The 19127-nt window shown below is 39.5% G+C and overlaps 2 protein-coding genes across 5 annotated transcripts in view; both read right to left on the bottom strand.

Moving 5' to 3' along the window:
- Positions 1 to 601: 601 nt before the first annotated feature.
- Gcsam (germinal center associated signaling and motility) lies at positions 602 to 12271 on the bottom strand. Of its 4 annotated transcripts, none has more exons than XM_046425238.2 (6): positions 12083 to 12271; positions 9244 to 9312; positions 6871 to 6915; positions 5854 to 5900; positions 4239 to 4267; positions 602 to 3434 (listed from the first exon to the last, which is right to left on the bottom strand). In XM_046425238.2, the coding sequence occupies exons 1-6, from the start codon at positions 12109 to 12111 to the stop codon at positions 3111 to 3113; spliced, it is 543 nt and encodes a 180-aa protein (XP_046281194.1). In that variant the 5' UTR covers positions 12112 to 12271; the 3' UTR covers positions 602 to 3110. The 4 variants fall into 4 exon arrangements, with proteins under 4 accessions (XP_046281194.1, XP_046281195.1, XP_046281197.1 ...); XM_046425239.2 differs by having other exon boundaries at positions 602 to 3431; positions 12083 to 12264; XM_046425241.2 differs by lacking the exon at positions 12083 to 12271 and adding an exon at positions 11668 to 12059 and having other exon boundaries at positions 9244 to 9318.
- A 5569-nt stretch (positions 12272 to 17840) lies between these two features.
- The window catches only part of Slc9c1 (solute carrier family 9 member C1), a 74966-nt gene continuing 73679 nt past the window's right edge, over positions 17841 to 19127 (bottom strand). The window contains exon 28 of the mRNA XM_046425210.1: positions 17841 to 18157. The gene's annotated coding sequence lies outside the window, so the exon portion shown is untranslated. The remainder of the gene's footprint in view (positions 18158 to 19127) is intronic.

Raw genomic sequence — 19127 nt, 5'->3', positions numbered from 1 at the left:
CCTATCTTTACCCCTTTCCCATTTATGTCTTTTGTCCCAAATAAGTTTTTCAGAGTAAGAGATTATTTATAGAGGCTCATACGAATGTAAATGGAGACCACAGAGCCTGCCTGCTGTTGCTGGATATTGTACCTCTGAATTTTGGCCATGTACTCTTTGAAGCCCAGCGCAGGGGATGAGGGTTTTTCTGGTTATATTTATGACATGGGAGAGTAAATGCTCCACCCCGGGGTCTCTATCAAGAACACAGATTGCTTAACTAAGGAGTTCATCCTCAACCCAATGAGATTGTATACAAATGTGTGTGTGTGTATTTTCCACCAATAGAGTATACAGCTTTCATCAGAAATCTAGAAATCTCTGGAAAATAGGATCAGCATTACATACAGACGTAGCAGGGTTTTTTCAACATTAACTTTTATTAGAAAAAATTGAGATATTCTAGTTACAATCCCTAGCTCTCCTCACCAAAATAAATTAATGGGGAGAAATATAAAGCTTAAAAAAATGGTTAAATATTTATAAAAACCTGTATTGTACCCTCCTGGTTCAACCCATAACCAACCCAGGCACAGGAACCAATGAGTCGAAGGACATGAAGTGTACTAAACTCATATTTCCTTAAATTTTATTTTTAAGTTATTTTTTATTATTTCTGATTGACAAATAACATTGCATATACATCATTGTGGGTATTTCAAAACACATCAAAGTGGTTCTCTAGCACATAATAATTTCCTTTTACAATCCTTCTAATTTCACTATAAGAACAACTTTTTCTTCTTTTTTTTTTGGCTAGGAATTAATGTGGTCCTGATGGGAGACAAATACTGTTTGGGACTGGTAATGCTTTCACAGGATAAGGCTCAAACACATATAGGTTACCATTTTGTACTAAGAATATATCAACCAACCAACATCCATAGTGGTTTCATATCCATGTAAAAAATCCCAGCAAAAACCTATCAGTTTGGTGTTTTTGCCTTGCTGGAAAGTCCCCGTGTGGCCCTGGATAACCAGATGTATCAACGTGCTCTTCTCCATACATCATAAAAGATTTCTGTTTCTCTTTACTCTTTGATATGATTTCTATTTAGGGTTTATGATAGAGGTTCTGCTTACTATATTAAATGTAAATCCTCTCATGTGAGTGAAAAACCTGAGCATCTGGGTAACAGACTCAAGGTCACAGAACAGGAAGAGAAAGAACCAGGATTTGAACCACTGGTTGTCTGTCTTGGGTCCATACTCTTCCCCCAGCCACGTTACACCTTCCACAGTGTTCTCTGCTACCATGAACACGCCCTTTCAAACCTGAGTGAACTCCAGCCAGAGATACAAGTTAGGGTTACCTGGGAAAGAATTTTGCTAAAAGTAGGAGACTAGCAGAAGCTAAGATGTCAGGATGTGGTTGACCCTTAGCTGCAGACCATCAGCTGGCTAAAAGCCCAGCAAGCCTGCATTGATCATCTAGCCTCAAACCACTGGATTTCTCTTCATTGGGCACTTGCCATGTTTTAAATAGCAAAGTTGAGCTTGGGTTAGCTTTGAGAACAAAACAATAATGAAACATATAATGTATCTACTGCTTGTTTCAACAAACCGTTTACTATTTTAACTTCTCTAAAATTAGGACAATGGCCATGAGTAAAACAAAGCAGCAAGTGGAGGACACAGGTGTGAATATAGAAATAGCCTAGTTTGCTAATTTTCTTGGTCTCACTCATCTCATTTGTGGTTTAATATTTTCATATCATTTTATTGGTACTACTCTTATGAGTTATATCAATAACCAAACATATTCCTGTTAAGTTAATCTCAAATATGATCATTTAGGGCAGAGGTCTGCAATTTTTTTTTTCAATCTATAAAGGGACAAAACATTAGTATTTTTGACTTTTCAGGGCCTGTGGTCTATGTCACAACTACTCAAATCTCCTCCATGGTTGAGCAACTGTAGACAATGCAAAGAAATAAGTGTGGCTGTGTCTCAATAAAACATTATTTACAAAAATAGGTGATGGGCCGGATTCGGTTAGTGGGCCACAGTGTGATGAACCTGATTTAGGGATAGACATAATTCTAGAAATACTAAAAAAAGGAGAAGAGAGACAACAAATAATCGAGGCCAAAGGAGACATGCTCATCAGAGAAGGGGTGGATGTGAGTTTTGTTTCCCATGTAGACTTCTCATTCCTATTTTATACATGACATGCTATTTAATAGAGATATTGACTACACAGAAGAGGCTCTTCTGTACAGTATATTGGAGGAGTACTGAGTTGGAAGCCAGGAAATCATGCTCTTAGCTAAAGTTGTGCCACTAACTTAATATACCAATGGGCAAATTATTCTCTCTGAGTCCAAAAAAAGATGAGGGAATTAAAGGATCTCCAAAGGTCTTTCTGCAGTATCACTTTTTGAGACTGATTGTCTTATTAAGGTTTACGGGGTGGGGGGAGGGGGACTGAGATGTAGCTCAGTGGTAGCTTGCTTGCCTAGTATGTAGTTTCAATCCCTAGCTCTCCCCACCAAAATAAATTAATGGGGAGAAATATAAAGCTTAAAAAAAAAAAACATGGTTAAAGATTTATAAAAACCTGTACTGTACCCTCCTAGTTCAACCCATAACCAACCCAGGCAAGGAACCAATGAGTCGAAGGACATTGTATCAAGGACATTCCTCAGAGGAGTATCTCAGGCTGTCATTGGGAGTAGGACTGAGTCACTGCAATGAGTGACTTCCCCCTCGGGTCACTTGATATAATGAGAAAACTTCCTTGTACCTTCAGATAGCAATCATGATGATATTTTGTAAGAATCCAAGAACATTTCGTGGTAAACAGAGCTGCAGGGGAACCACAAATCTCTTTCCACCACACAGTACTTCCAGTTCTTTTTAGAACCAAGGATGATCACTCCTTTCTCAAATAGTGGTGTTCAGGATGACTGGTTGACTCTCAGATGTTGAATGTTGAGCAGGATCTTAGTGGCCCTTGTCTTTAGAAAATTTTGCACAGAAGGGCTTCCTACCTGAGGCTTGCTTCAAGCAGAGATGCCCACTTTCCACTTTTACCTGCTGGCACTAAACTAACACTAGTCCAGCTTCTTCATTGTAAAAGGGAAAACTGTGTCTCAAAAGGGGAGGGAAGTACGTGTGGCTGTTTTAGGGAGGGAGAGGAGATTTTGCTTGGCATGAGAAGCTCATATTCATCTTCTGGGGAAGGGGGGTGCCTAGGAGTGGAGGGCACACGGAGAAGTGAATACTCAGTCTCTGTTCCTCCCAAAGACTCTTTGGGTCTCTCAGCCTTGCAGGAAACATTCTCATAGTACACCTCAGCAGAGGTCCCTGAAGGCCTTCTTCCTTGGTCCTTGTGATGATGGATAAGGACATAGCAGAGCTCCTCCATGTGGGTCTGATTAGCATGGTCCTGCTGGCCAAAGGAGAGTCATCATCAAGATTTGGCCTCATGCTATTCCCTTCACACTTTAGTCTCCACACAGGCCTGATCCTGGGTAAAGTCTCTCTTCTACTACCATTTCCTTTCCATCTCTTGGCCATTTTTCCTAAAAATGGCCTCCACTCCAACCTCTAGACAAGATAGCCCGAGCATTCATATTGCCCAGTATACACAGACTACCCACGTGTATTCTCTGTACCCCATGTTCCAGAATAACCCTTGAACACCTTGTATAATTCCCTAAGTCTTGGGCCCTGGTCAGCCCCTTCTCATAAAAGGCAATGATCTGATGATATCTTAATGTAATTGGGTTCTGATATAATCACTTATAGAGATCATTGCATCTTAAAAAAAGAGAAAGAATTCAAGGAAAGGCCTTACTTATGGTGGGGTTGCAGAAGATAAAAGCAAAGGGAGCCAAGTACAGGGAGAGAGCATGCATTTTGGAGTGATCTTTGGTTCCTGGCTCTGCCATCTTTCAGCTGTCTAACCTTGGGAAGTATCACTTAATCTATTTCCTCATATGTTAAATGATGGAGAAACAATGGTACCATCTTATGAGCTTGTTGTGACAGCTACCTGAGATGATGCCTCTAAAGCACTCAGTACATTGCTTGTCATAAATCAAATGCTCAGTAAATATTAGTTCCTTAAACTAAATTGTGCAACAGAGGGGCTGCTACTTCTGCCACCAGGCCCTGCATATGGCCCTGGGTTCACATTCCTGGCATCTAGAAAGTTCTTCTTCCATGTTATGGTCAGAAGAGGTCTTATTACCTGGATAGGAGTAGGTGTCATTCCTTCATCTAGAGAAAGAAAATAAAACTCAATGAATTTCACATCTCTAGGTGATTTAAGAGGAGTGGGAACTGGAATATCAGCAATCAGAGAACCAAGGGGCAGCTGAGGTGCCCTTATTGGGCTCTTACGATCTGCCGAAGATCCCCGGGGAGTCACAGAGCTATCTGAACAAGAAACAGCCCAAGCTTGCTCAAGCTGAGAGATCAGGTGGAAGAAGACACATTTGGTGAAACAGGGAATCACACTCCCCTTGCTTTCCTCCCTCTGTTCTCCTTACTTAACAAAATCCTTCGCATACCTACTCTGTTAGAAGGAATATGGGGGACAAGCATCAGAAACATTCCTGTCCTCTAGAGGCTCACAGGCTAGCCTAGGAGCACACAGACTGGAGAGACCCAGAATGCAATGAGGAGGGGATTGTTTGTCCTGCGGGCAGCAGGAGATGGTGCTCCTGTGGTGGCTGTGGTCAAAGAAAGTCTTACAGAAGGGGAACTCTTAAGGGGAGCATTCCCATTCCTGAAGTTGCAGGGAATGGGGACACAAGTAAGACTGTTTTTCAAAAGCCAGTTGTTTGTCACCGACTGGCTCTGACCACTCAGCAAAAAGGCAAATGAACACATGTGCCACACTCCCCAACCCCCACTCCCCAAAACGGCAAAAGGGCCATTTCGTAAATAAACAGGTGCCCTCCACGCAGCCTGCACAGGAGGCAGGTGTGACATGCAGCTTGCCATGCGGTGCACAGATTTACATTCCTCAGGGTCTCACATCCCCATGTGCTTATACAGCTATCCAGAACCTCCCCAATGATCATTAAAGAACAGGGTCGTGACTGTAAGCATCAGGGGTCTTATTTATATCACATTTTACTCTGATGAAGATTAGAATTTCTTTGGACCCACCATTCCTGGGGTAAAATGGCTGGGCTGGGAGGGTAAGCTTATTCACTTAAACACTTTGCAAAGCTGGATTTAAGGATTTGGTGTGTGAATAAACTACATTCCCCTCTGCTCAGGAAAGCAAAGGCATCTTAAATGTAATGCTGTTCCTTCTCAAATTCTTCTCTCTCCTTAACTTCACTGATCTGTCCCTGGAGTCCAGTGCACCAGTCACCTGAGTGGGCTTTTGGCAGCTGCTCTTGTTTTTCCCTGCCAAAACTGTTATCCACACAGAAGGAGGATGATTGCTGTTATGAAGATCCCATCATCCCTGCCCCTTTGCCCCTTGTGCAGCTGCTGATTCTCCTGTGCTCTCATGACAAGGATCTAAATCTTTTAACTGCCAATCCCTGTGCTTTTTCGCAGCTCCTTATAAATGTCTTCTGTCTCCACCTTTTACATTTATTGTCTGTAGTTCATTCCTTCAGCCTCCAGACCACAGACTCTAAGGACTTATGGAGATGAATAAGCCTATCTTCTCTTCAGTGAGCTCACAATCCAGTAGGGACAAAAGACAGATGATTGGATACGTTGAGGTAACATATGTAGATATTATACTAGAAATATGCCCACAGGGCTTTTAAGGCATAGAGAAGAGACAGTTTGGAAACATGCCTATCAAAATTGAAAATGATGGGAAGGCAATGACTTACTTTTCTTTAGGGAATCTTGCCTTGCTTTAAAAACACATAATTTTTTCCTGCAAAAACAAAACAGAGAAAAGTAAATTGGTTTTTTTGATATTCAGAAGCTCTCCAAAGAAATTACAATAACCTATGCAATTTAATTCTAAATCTTTAAGTTGTTAAATTTATATGACTTTTATGATGACTTTTCAGCTTCTAGGAATCAGAGGATAAGAAAGAGAAAATGAAAGATGAGACCAGATAGACATATATCTCCCTGCTCCCTTTTTCTCTTTGTCCCCTTTCTTCCCTTTTCTAAACCTGATATGGAATTTACGTATAGGGGAACTATGGTTGTTTGGAGGTTTATTTCTAATACAATAATAGTTTATTTTATATCATGTGAGTGGGGGAGCCAGGATAATTGCCATTCCCAGTCCTAATCTATGATCCCCTAAACATTTTCCATTAGAACACACTGTAGAGAAGGTCTCCTGGAAAAATGGAATATAAATGTAGTGGACATCCATTACCATCTCCGGAGACAAGGACGCATTGCTCTGAGGAGGATCACCATATTGCCCTGGTTTGCTCAGTGGTTAATGTCATTACCAATCACTTAGCAGTTATTAACTATGTTTAGCATATTCATCATTTCCAAAGGTGTCCCAGTTTGGATAGTAAATTATATTAGTAAACTGTCTGTAAATTATCTGTGCAAGGAATAGAAAGGTGTGCTTCTACACATGGAGACCCTGGAATTTTCAGCGTGAAAAAAAGTCTTCATATTAGTAGCCAGTTTCGCTCTCGTTTCTGAGGCTTGCCAGTTTGAGGAGAGTGTACCACTCATGAGACAACTGTTCCTCTTTCTCACCCAATTCTGAGGGTTGCTTCCCAGATCGACTCTAAGTGACTGCGGTCTGGGATTGGTGCCAGGATTGCACTGTGGCCACGGACAGCCCAGAGTTCACAGGTAACTTAGAGCAAACATCACACTGAAACCACACTTAGGGAAATCACTCATAAGAGTGATTCTCCACTTACCACGGGAGGCAGAAACACTCTTCTGTGTCGTGGCAATCCCAGCATCTGAAATACCCAAGAGAAACTCACAGTCACAAGACTGGTTTATGCAGCTTTGTTAAGGTGGCTGCCTACCCTTCACCATTTCTGTAGAAAACCCTTTGTTTCCCCAGGCACGCCTTCACCTTAGGTGACTTGGACACATCCCTCTGAAGATGAAGATGACATCATTGGTTCCAAATCAGGGGAAAGAACATTTACTGTATTCCCAGCAAAGGAAAAAGTTTTCTCACACCCCATACTAGTGATTTGCTTTGTTCCTTTGTGATGAGGAACACATAGGATTATCTTCAGAAAATCAAGATACAGGCATGTGGACATCTTTAAAGGTCATTTCATTCCAGTGTGGGTTTGGCATATCTACACATAATTTCAGGGCACTCTGAATTTCTCCTTTTCGTACTACATTTTAATGGTCTGCTCCTCTGTCTATATTCTTTACTAGAATGTGAGCTTCACCAGATTGGTGAGTCATATTTGCTTCATTTATCATGATACACGTCACCAGCATGTGCCACATCTGACATAGACTAAATGTTTTCAGTAGATACTTGATAAGAATATGAATAAGAAATGAGTAGCCAAGAACAAAGTAATACTAGCTGGCACCTAAGATCATCTACCTCCTGACTCCAGTGGCATAGCTAGATAGCCAGACATGTCATTGACAGTAGATAAAATAAAAATCCCCTCTGCACACAGATATTGGATTAAAAATCTAAATATCATTCTGTGCATCTTTCTGAATTTGAGACATGGTCATCTCCCCCCCCCACCCATGGTTGGATGTGAAAGCCTTCTATAAATTATTACATTAGTTAAGAATATTTGGAAAACACTGTCCAAAAAAGGTCTCTCTGATGACCTTTCCCAGGGAATATTGTCAGAGGGGATGGTGGAGGAGTGGCTAGCTGCACTGTAACAGTGGCTGTGGCCACCATGTTGGCTGAGGGTAGTGACAGCCTTCAGGGGCTGTGTGTCATCAGAGCCTTTGAGGCTGAAGGGCACGGCCTCCAGCTCTTCCTCTTCTTTGGCCGCCTTAGGTTCCCTTTAAGCCATTTGTTTCCATCTCCTTCTTCTGTAACTAAAAGGCATCATAAGGAAACTACTGAGTCAAACCAATGCTAAGAAAAAAGTTCACAAAAGGGATATGAGAGTGAGATAAAAGGAGATGGTAGATTTCAAACTACGGGATCTATATATCTGAACTCCTTGAACCACAGTTTTTAAATATTAAAATGAGGAGATATATATACTGTTTAGCTAATGGGTTTGTAAGAATCAGATAAAGTTGACTATAGGAAAAAGCTACTTGTAAGTTCTTTCCTCTATTAAGCCTTTTCTGAAACGTATTCTTGCATTTCAATGAGAATGTTTTTGGATTAGGATGAGATCCAATAATTTCCATGTCTCAAATCAAATTTCTATAACCTCACCTACAAGTCAGAGATTGTAGGTTCCTGTTTTTCCACAGAGACTTCCCTTGCTCCCAGGTCTACCCGATCTCTCCCTTGTTTTAATGGTCCTGGCCCTTCTTATTTATTTCATCATTTGGATTATATGCTTTAGCATATTTGAACTATATGATTCTCAGCTTGCACTGAAGAATGTGGTCTGTTGGCCAATCACTGGGTTGGCAGCCCCCACACAGCCTTGGCCCAGCAGTTGATTTTTAGTTCCACTCTTTCAAAAGATCCTTCTGAAACTATGAGAAAAATGCAAATAATTCCATAGGAAACAGGACAACAGATTTTACCATACTTTGGGATTCTTAGACATTGGGACGCAAATTCCACATTGTGGTGATTCTTTTCCTGGAGGAAATTCTTTAGAGTTGGGCACTCAGAAGGTTAGGAAGAATAGATGAGGCTCTGTTTAACAGCATCAGGGTAAACTCAAGGATTTCTTCATAAACCTTCCAAGAATTGTCATGGTGTGAGGAATGGGATCACTTCAGAAACAGAAAAAGTTTCAAATGGAAGTTCTAGATGGAACTTGGGCACAAAGGATTTGAGACAGGCAAACAAAGACACAATAGGATATAGGACCCCTTATTTTATAACAGGGTAGGAGAGAGTCTGACACTGTCTTGTTGACTGTTGCTCACAGTTACTTCAGACTCCTAGCAAAGCAGCACAAGTCCCATCCAAGGTTTCCCCATTGTCTATTATCCTGTCTTCACATTAAGTACACTTATGCTGATGCAGGGTGTGTGTGTGTGTGTGTGTGTGTGTGTGTGATGGGTACTTGAGGGCTAGGACCTGTCAGGCTACCTTTTTCTTGAGCAGAAGCTGGGAGGAGTCTGGTACAGAGTCGGGTACACGGTTCTCTCACCTGGATGTTCTCTGCTTGGTGTTTTGGAGTCTGAGTTTCCAAGGCATCTCTTGAGTGTCCCGCTGCCACCTAAAACTCAATGTATCAGAAATGAGCTCAGCAATTCCTCTCCAGGATTTTCACTCTTTCTGTTTTCCCCACTTTGCTCACTTGTGCTGTTTGTGTAATCCTGGAATCGCTTCAGCTTTCCCAGCCCTTCTTGCAGTTGCTAACACTCCCTCCTAATGACACGCCACAGCTGTCTCTGACCTGATATTCTTTCCATTGCCTCAGAAAAGCCCCTAGACATGCACCTCTGGTCCTAAATCATTTGTTCCCAAATGTCCAGGAACCCTCATCACATTCCCTAAAGTGTCAGTGTACAGAGAGAGGCCTGGGCTCCTCAGCTGTCATTAACTGGTGGGGTTCCAGGGGCTGCACACAAGCAGTGGGTTCCTGTAAATCACCATCTTTCACGGAAAGCAAGGAGGCAGACAGAGAACAGGGCTAAAAGGAGAGGAAAAGAATTAAATAAAGACAATGAATAGGTTCATTGTTTGGGTTGTATATCTGCAAAATCATGTTTTCATTTGCTGGAAGTTGAGAGTATGAAGAAAAAGAAACTAACAAACACTGCTTACTTTGTGCCAGTCATTTTATGCTCCATATTTCACTTAATCCCAGAATATAACCGCCATGAAGTTCATATTATCACACTATTACTTACCAATCGATGAAGAAAGTGAGGCCGAAATAGGCAATTTGTTTAAGGATCCACAACCAGTAACAGAGAGAGTCTGGGTTTCCCTGGGGCAGATTTTTTCCTTCAGAAACCCAGAGCTCTTCTCCTGAAAGTATAGGTGCCCTTCTATCCCAGTTTTTGTAACAAATTTAATCAGGAAAGACAAGGTAAGGGGCGTGCTGACAGGGTGGGAACTGGGTGATGGGGTAAAGTAAAAACCTTAGTTCCCAGTCAATACAAGACTTTTGAATGTGTCAAGGAAAAAATTTTAAATCAGCATAAGAATGAGGATCCTAGGCCAACTGATTAACCATTTGAAAAAACATTATAAATCAGCATGAGAATGAGGATCCTAGGCCAACTGATCAACCATTTGAAAAAACATTTATCTGAAAGCATATGTTGAATATATAGGGCTAAACATAAAACAAAACCACACAAAGCATGTATGTGTGGATTGGTCTTATCTTAGAAGGGGGAAAGAATTAAAGCACAAATGCAAGAAACCTAAATACTTTCTACATTTAATTCAATCATCTTTAAAATATAACAAACATACAACTATAAAAGTTAGCATGGCCCAAGACACACAAACTGAAAAATATACATGTATGTATGTATGTATGTATGTATATATATATACATACATACATACACACACATATACATACATACATATATATTTGCAATATTTATGTAAGGACTAATTTCTTTAAAGTACAAATAACTTTTACCATCAATAACACAAAAGAAACCAAAATCCAAAACAAAAATAGGGAAAAGACATTATTGGCTCTTTCACATAAAGAAATCAAATGACTTCTAGAACTTAAAATAAATATAATGCATCTAATGTTATAACCATGATTAGAAGTTTGTCTCAAGAATTTTTTTACAATGTTTACATGTTAATGTCATAATCCACCACCCTCATACTGAAGTCCTGCAAAAATTACCCTTGTGACATCAATCTCTACTTTCTTGTTCACAACATATCTATATTTTGTTTCTATTTTCAAGACAGTTTTTTCTTTGTTTTCAACCATTCATCTAATGCTTATGAAGTGCCTGTTATGATCCAGGAACAGTGCTAGGACCCAGGAATTTAAGAAACAGTGAATAAACAATGAAAAATAATCCCTACATTCAAAGATCTCACATCCACATTTAAAAACAGTGATGTATACTCTTTCAGAAGACTGTTAGAGCAGAAGACTGACAAAGGGTTCTGAATATCCAGGGAGGAGGAGTCTCAGACAATACTGATCCTCAAGAAGGAACATGAGACATTCCATACGATTTCCAAGCCTTCTTTTGGTAAGTGGTATTTTGGGATACGCCCTTTTTCTGTACTCCACTTTCCAGTGGCATGATCTGAGACCTTGGACACCAAAAAATCCCATAAACAATACCATCCTGCAAGCTCCCTCTCCCTAGACCATGATACTTTACACCCTAAAGATCCCCTTAGTTTGGGTGGTACTAATTTTTACATCATTTACTTTGATGCGAATGAAGACTGGTTCAAAAAATTTTACTTCTGATTACTGAATCATTTTATGTGTCAGACATTAAGTTAGCATTATGCACATGAGAGGCTTCCATAGTAGGTATCATTTAATTTTTTTCCATTTAAAATGAGGAAACTGAGGTCTAGAAAAGTTAAACCAAACATTCTACCTATGTACATGACCTCTGCTTACCTGTTTTAAATCCAGGAAGTCTGCAGTACATGAGGCTTCATGGTGGCAGGAAACTTGCTAATTGTTTTGAACTTAAAATAGTGACAGAAAGAGTAGGTGTCTTGGAGCTCCTTGTAGAGCATTGTGCTCAAGGGAGCATTCCCTTCCCAGGACCTCAGAAAACTGCTCCTTTCTTAGGTGGTGGCCTAGCACAGAGGCCTCTCTGGATGAAGTTGTTCCGCATTTCACAGCAGTTGCTCACTAGGATTCTGGGCCAAGTTGTATTTAAGGAACTTGGTAGGGTGTCTGACACATAGAAGGAACTGAATTCTTATCAGATTCCTTATTCAATTCCCTTCACCCGCAAGAACAGCCCTCTTTTTCTCATGTTGCCCTCACCCTCTCCCCTGCTCCCTTGTAGGGAGTCTGGACTCACCTGTTTTCCCTCTGTAGATGGTTCCCCATCCTCTCAGTCCTCTCAGCACCTCTCAGCCAACCGTCCCTTTACCACTTCCTTCTCACCCCTTGCACTCTGACAGGGCAACTCCTGACTTAGAGAATGGGCTGCATGGCTCTGGCCACCTGTGCAGAGCAGAAAAGAGAAGGGTATCTGTCTAGGGGAGGAAGAGGCCGGGGGAGGAGTGTTAGAGGCACACACGCAGAACGTGCTGAAATGTCAAAGCCTTTGTGCACTGGACTATTAGCCAAAACCAGAATCTGCTGGTCAGTGCAAGCCCTGAGAACCTGGGGAACCCCCGGTCTGCAATTACAAGTGGGTTGTGAGGTTTTTTCCATTTCAGATACCTATTAAATCATGTTGTCTTAGAAAAGTCAGGGGGGGAAATTTTGTTTTAAAAGAGAAAAGGTTAAACCAAAGGGTTAAACCACAGGCTAGTAGAAAATATATAAAGGATTCTCAGAACTCACTCATGAGAAAACAAACGTCCAGTAACAAAAATGGCAAACTATTTGAACAGACTCTTCACCAAAGACACTGTATGGATAGCAAATAAATGCCTGAAAAGATGCTCACCATCACAGTCATTAGGATGATGTAGCTCAAACCCAAAAGCAATACCTTTGCACACTCTTTAGAAGGGCTGATGTTGAAAAATGAAAACAGAACCTGACAATACTGAGTGCCGACAAGGGATGGAGTACAAGTGAGAGTGTTACACATTGCTCTTGGCAATCTGAAATGGTACAGCCTCTTTGTAAACCAAATGGCAGTTACGTGTAAAGTTAGACTTATGCAATGCAGTAATCCTGCTTATCTGAGTTTCACAAAAACTCCCTCATCAGAAAATTAAATGAAATAGCAAAGAAAGTAAATTCTTAACAAAGTTTATGTTACCCAAGTGAAACCTACATCCTCTAAGAACCTGTATGTAAAGTTGTATATCTGCCCCCCAAATTGGAAATAGCCCAAATAATCTTCAACTGGTGAATGGCTGAACAAACTATGGAGTAGAATACCAATTGGTGCAACAACTTGATGAATCTCAAATGCATTATTTGAAAAAAACAGACATAAAACTGACATTTTGTGACATTCAGGACAAGACAAAACCAAAGTCTGCCAGAAGCAAGGGATAGGGAAGAAAGTGATTTTCAAAGATATGGAGGGAATTTCTGCTCTTTTCTTTATCCTGATAGTAGTGGTGGTGGTATGTCTCTTTGCATTCCTTGTCACAGAACTGTAGATTATAAAGGGTATATTAGTTTTATATATATCTCAAGAGGAAGAAAAGAAAGAAATTTGGGGATAGGAATCATGGATTTATTTTGCATATTCTTTTATTTTTTATTTGTTCTTTTTTAGATCTACATGACTGTAGAGTGTATTTTGACATATTATACATGCATGAGTAGTGTAACTTATTCTAATTAGGATCCATTCTTGTGGTGTATATGTTGTGGAGTTACACTGATCATGTATTCATACATGAACATAGGAAAGTTATGTCTGATTCATTCTACTGTCTTTCCTATTCTATGCCCCCTCCCTACTCTTCATTTCCCTTTGTCTAATTCAATGAACTTCTATCCTCTTCTTGTGGGTTATCATCAGAGAGAACATTCAGCCTTTGGATTTTGATGATTAGCTTATTTCACTTAGCATGATAGTCTCCAGTTCCATCCATTTTACGAGCAAATGCTATGATTTCATTCTTCTTTAAAGATGAGTAATATTGCATTGTGTATATATACCATGTTTTCTTTATCCATTCATCTGTTAAAGGGCACCTAGTTCAGTTCCATAGTTCAGCTATTGTAAATTGATCTGCTATAAACATTGACGTGACATAACACATAACATCACTGGTATGTGGAGTGGAATAACTGGGTCAAATGGTGGTTCCATTCAAAGTTTTCTGAGGAATCTCCATACTGCTTTCCATAGTGGTTGCACATATATGCAGTCCCACCAGCAATGTGTGAGTGTGACAGTCAAGCCAAAGTCACTCCATTTTGTTTAGTAACTCCATTTTATAAAACAACCATTCCAAGTAGAAGGGTCATGACCAGGGCAAGATGTTCTTTTCCTTTTGCTATAGAAACCTTTAAGAACACAGAACTACCTAATAGAGCATTGTTTCTGTAACTAGGGTAATGGGGCTATGTTTCTGTAACTGGGGTGTCTGGGCTAGTTGTGATTGGCTAAGCGTCCTGCTGCCTGACTGCACTCTCTCACTACTGCAACTTGGCTTGCTTGCATTGGCTAGACCCCCAAACGTCCCTTTTGTGATTTTCAAGCTTATAAGGAGCATCCTTACAATTGTTCAGGGCTGATCAGGGAAACAGGTTTATGTTCTGATCAGTCGAGACCAGTGTGCTTCAATAAAGGCTTGATTCAATTATACATGAGTGGTCTGGAAGTCAATTTATGAAACCCCAGGATGAAGCTTTAACTATAACATGAGTATACCTTTTTCCCCACATGTATTGTTCTTGGCATTTTTGCATTATTCTTGTATGTGACAGCTCTTTGTAGTGTGGTCACTCATTAGTTCATTCCTTCAACAATTATATATTGAATATTTACTATTTGCTGGGCACTGTGGATTCAATGGTAAGCAAAGCAGATGCCTGCCTGCCCTTATGGAGGAAATAAAACAAAGGGCAAAATACTTTTTTATTCGATCTTGGATAATACAGAGTTATATGTATAGGCAGAAACGGGCAGGGGAGAGGCTTGGAAGAAACAATTTGACAGAAACTAGGGAACTAGTTGAGCAACATCGGATCCATCCAGAGCATTCTTATCCAGCTGCTCTCCAGACTGAGTCTAGCTCTGGGAGGAATTTCCAGGTAAATGGATAGAGAGGCAGACAATCCCTACCTAGGAGAACAAAGTATTCCAGAGGCAGGTCAGCCTGTGAAGGAAAGGAGGTAATGCCAATCCAGAAGTCCTGATGCATGAAGGAAACTATATTATTATCTGCAATGTTTTAGTCTTATATGCATAAAGACAAATTTAAAATAAGTCTAATTTTCACTATTGAAAATAAGGGAAGAGATTGTCCTTTGTCTTAGAGTATTTACTCTACAAAACTTGTTTTTTTTTTGCTCTGTCTTTGAAATGCATGTACTTTTATATTTTTTTAAGGCAAAATATGCAACCCAGCAAATTTTCTCTAAGAACCTAGGGGGTTTCTCTTGGAAAAGTAACTATGGAGGAAGACAGTGACCCTATCTTCCAGTTTCCCTGGGAGGCCAGGAGCTTAACTTCAGTTGAAACCCAGCTCCAAATTGCAAATCTACCTGCAATTAAAGATAAATGAGAACTATATTTTTCTTTTAAAGGTAATTAGTGAACACATTAACCAAAGAGTGGAGGATGAACCACATGGAACAAATGTCCTCTTATATGAAAACTAATCCTTTTTTATGTTTTGAGAATGTATGCAATAGATTGTTTGCCTGGCTATATAAAAGGACAAGATTACTCTTTTAGGGATTGTGATATGCATTGCATTTATTCCAATTTAATATCTGTAAAAATTAAGGGTTTTCTTTCTCTTCTACCTTTGTGGAGAGGTTTAAAGGAGAGACAGGAGAATTTGGTTTAAATTATCTCTAATAGTCATTTTATTAAAATTTTTATTAATCCCTCAGATAATTAACTCTAGGAAAAATGTTATGGTAGAAAATTTTCTTATTTTGTGAACATCTTAAAAATCACAAAATCCCTCTTCCTAGTAAATTAGATAGTTAAATAAGAAAATATATAACAAAGTTTACTTTTAAAATTAGGGTGTTCATTGTATATAGGTTTAAGAAATCTAGGACTACCTTAATCTGTTTCTTCCATTCTTCACTTCTAAAGCCATTTCCTTCCCCAGGCTGGATAATTGCAATAAATATTAAAGGATATCTTCTAAGTTACCTAAATCATCTATGTGTAGAAAATTTGGGATAGCAACCATGGCCTACCATTTTGTGTGTGGACAAAATGTAGCGTGTGTGTGTGTAATAATCTAACTTTTACTTACTTTGTGCTGAAGAAGAGGAGCTGATTAGGAGTCCTGATTGATGTCTGAAAACCACAGCTACTCATTGCTAATAGTCCTCATTAAAGAATGTTTTTAAAAAGGTGATAACTGTTTGTCCCAGTAATTCTGGTTGGGCTTTTGCATTTTGCTCCAATGGCTGGTCAAGAACAATGAGTAACCTAGAGGGTTGATTGGAAAGGCCATTTTCTGAAAGCAAAGTGGGAGTTTATTCAGTTCACTGAAACTCTCTTATAGATGTGACTGGAAGGAGGGTAGCACAGTACTTCTTTGTTAATGAGTGACCCTTGAGAAAAATGTTTCTTCTTTTACAAAGTTTCTCATTAAAAAAAAAAAGTAACATAGAATATAAAAGATAAATAACTACAGGAAAAAAATACAAAACAGGAGGGCAGGCATTGTAAAAGTTCAAGAACTCAGCTAAATTTTTAAAAATCAAAGTGAAAGGCCCTTTTATCAAAATATCATTAAAAAACAAGCAATGTTATGGACATTGTAAACAAATTAAGTGGGTTACCTCTGACAGTCAAATGGAAGCAAGCTCTAAGCGCCCTCTTCAGGCCAAAATCTGTGCATGACATTCTTTCAGATAGAAGTGAAGTCCTGGGCACAGAGCCCCCATTCCTGCACACCAGGCGGGTGCACACCAGCACACATGGTCCAGGGTTATTTCGTGTTTCAGTGCCTTGTGTAGGGAGACGTTTACAATCCAGTCCAAAAACCTAGCAGACATTGACAGCCCCTAATACTGTGGAGTGTGTGCTTCTCCAATAGCTTAGATTTTATTTGGAAACCTAGGCCACCTAAAAACTTTGTAAATTATGCTGTTTGGAGTCTTTCTGATTCCAGAGAAAAGAAAAGAAAGCAATCACATTCTCTTAGGTCAGTAATAAAGGGGTGTGTGTGTGTGTATGTGTGTGTGTGCGTGTGTGTGTGTGTTTGATTCCTACTCCCCTCAATCCTTTGTCTTAATTTTCATTTGGTAAAGAACCAGGTTATCTTTACCACAAAGGACATTTTTGTGACTGGAATCTCTGCACTTTGCTCCTAAGAATGTGCCCATCACCAATTGTTTGGCACAGCATTGAGATTTCTTAACTTCCAGGGAGGTCTGAACCTGAAGGCACATTTAAATTTTTATTAATTCTGTAGGTATTTATTCAGTGTTTAGTATGGGGGAATATATGGTATGATGCCTTATTTTCAAATCTATAATCCGCTTCCTACAAGTTGTAGGATTTTTAGCAAATAGCTCAAACTCACCCAAGTTTACTCATTCATAAATTGGAAATAAAGATGTCTACTTAACCTAGTTGCTATGAAGATTACAGGAGTTCATACCTATATAGTGTATTATATAGGCTAGTATACCTAACAAAGCATGCACTCTCCTGTGATGACTATTTTCTAAATTTGTGTACCTAATATTGTGCTCATTGTTCTGGAGAAAATGGATGCTAGAGGTTTCATTTAGGGTTGGGTTATGTGGTTCAGTCTGAATCAGGTTCCATTCTTTACTATTATGGCTGAGAAATTCTGAGCTCCCAAGATGAGTGAAATATGAAGAATGACAAAAATCAATACTTGGATCAAGAGCAACATTTAAACCACATTTTAGTGGCATTTTATTATCCATAATAAAATGAATTGAATCATTATCACTCTAAAGACAATGCTCAAACTACCTTAGGTGACATAAGCTTTTTTTTTTCTGACTCTTAAGACTAAAACTTACTGTAATATTTTTGAGATATCTGAATATTTAAAATAATAGATATTTTACATCAAGAACATTTTGCAAATATATATGTATGATCTGAGCTGGCTGGTCACCACGTTCAGATGCCTTTTCTGCAGAGCTCCAAGAGCATCCACACAGGATCCAACCAGAAGCTGGCCCCTCTGGATGACGGAAGTGTGCTGCAGCCACAGCAAGCCTCCCAACACAGTCACACCGATGCTTGCTTCCATCTTCAGTACAGGCTTGTCAACTGCTTCTAACCCAGGAGGGAAGAAAAAACACAAAGAAAGCAGAGAGCTTTGGAATCTCGCAGCATTGACCAACAACCCGAAACAGGATGTATAGAGAGTCATTTCCACCCCCTCCCTCTCCCACCATGGAATATCTCCTGGCCTTTATGGTCAAGGGTAAAGAAGGAAATTGCAGGAGTGAGTATGACCATTATCTCATCATAAATTGGTGGCAGCAAGACAAACTGGGGGTAGAGTCAGAGCAGCACCTGGGGCCTGCTGAACTGGATGCAGGTGGTGTATGGATTATTAGGAGGAAGATGTTCTACTCTGGCAAACACTAACTTAGTTCCTTAACCCTCACTGAGCTTCAGGTCAGGTTTTTCCCACTCTGTTATATAGCATCAGTGAATGTAAAGAGTGACAGAAAGGAACAGCTAACTCTCAAGTTATACTTCAATAATGCTTAATAATCATTTTTTCATTATAGCACCAATAGAACGACACACAATAAGAGAAGTGAACAAAACCACCTCTGCTTTCACCTAATTACAACATAATCATTTAGATTTATTTTTTTCTAGTCATTTTGGGGTTAAAAGATGTTTATTGTATGTTTGTTGTATGTTCTGCCTTCCTCTTCATAGTCTACATTGGACTACACAACCAGTCTTTTCAGTGGTTGTATGATATTTTCTTGTATGAATGTTCTATATTGGACGCTTGAACTCTTTTAATCATTATATTATTATCGCCATTAGAAATAGTATAGTGTCCTGGACATTTTGTTTACTTTAATACCTGGGCTACTTCCAAGAACCGCCGAGTCAAAATATGTGAGCATATTTATGGTTGTTGTTATAATAAATTGCTTTCACTCATCTATCAGCAAAATACAAGAAAACCAGTATCATTCCATTTCCATCTATTTCAAAGGAAATAGATTTTGACATTAAAAAACTGTACATATTTTAAAAAGCAAATGTTTCTATTTCA

Source organism: Marmota monax, unplaced genomic scaffold, assembly GCF_021218885.2.
Source record: "Marmota monax isolate L192 unplaced genomic scaffold, Marmota_monax_Labrador192_F-V1.1 WCK01_AAM20220418_F8-fsc00119, whole genome shotgun sequence".
NCBI classification, from domain to species: domain Eukaryota; kingdom Metazoa; phylum Chordata; class Mammalia; order Rodentia; family Sciuridae; genus Marmota; species Marmota monax.
The sequence above is the reverse complement of the archived record's forward strand: the minus strand, read 5'-3'. Positions and strand labels throughout refer to the sequence as shown.

Excerpts from the sequence above, each read along its gene's own strand:
- Gcsam (XM_046425238.2), bottom strand. The coding sequence starts at position 12,111 with ATGGGGAACCATCTACAGAGGGAAAACAG. Across the intron at positions 6,916-9,243 it reads ACCAAGCAGAGAACATCCAG|ATGCTGGGATTGCCACGACA; the intron begins GTGAGAGAACCG and ends TGGGTATTTCAG. Across the intron at positions 3,435-4,238 it reads TGACACCTACTCCTATCCAG|CAGGACCATGCTAATCAGAC; the intron begins GTAATAAGACCT and ends TCCTTTGGCCAG.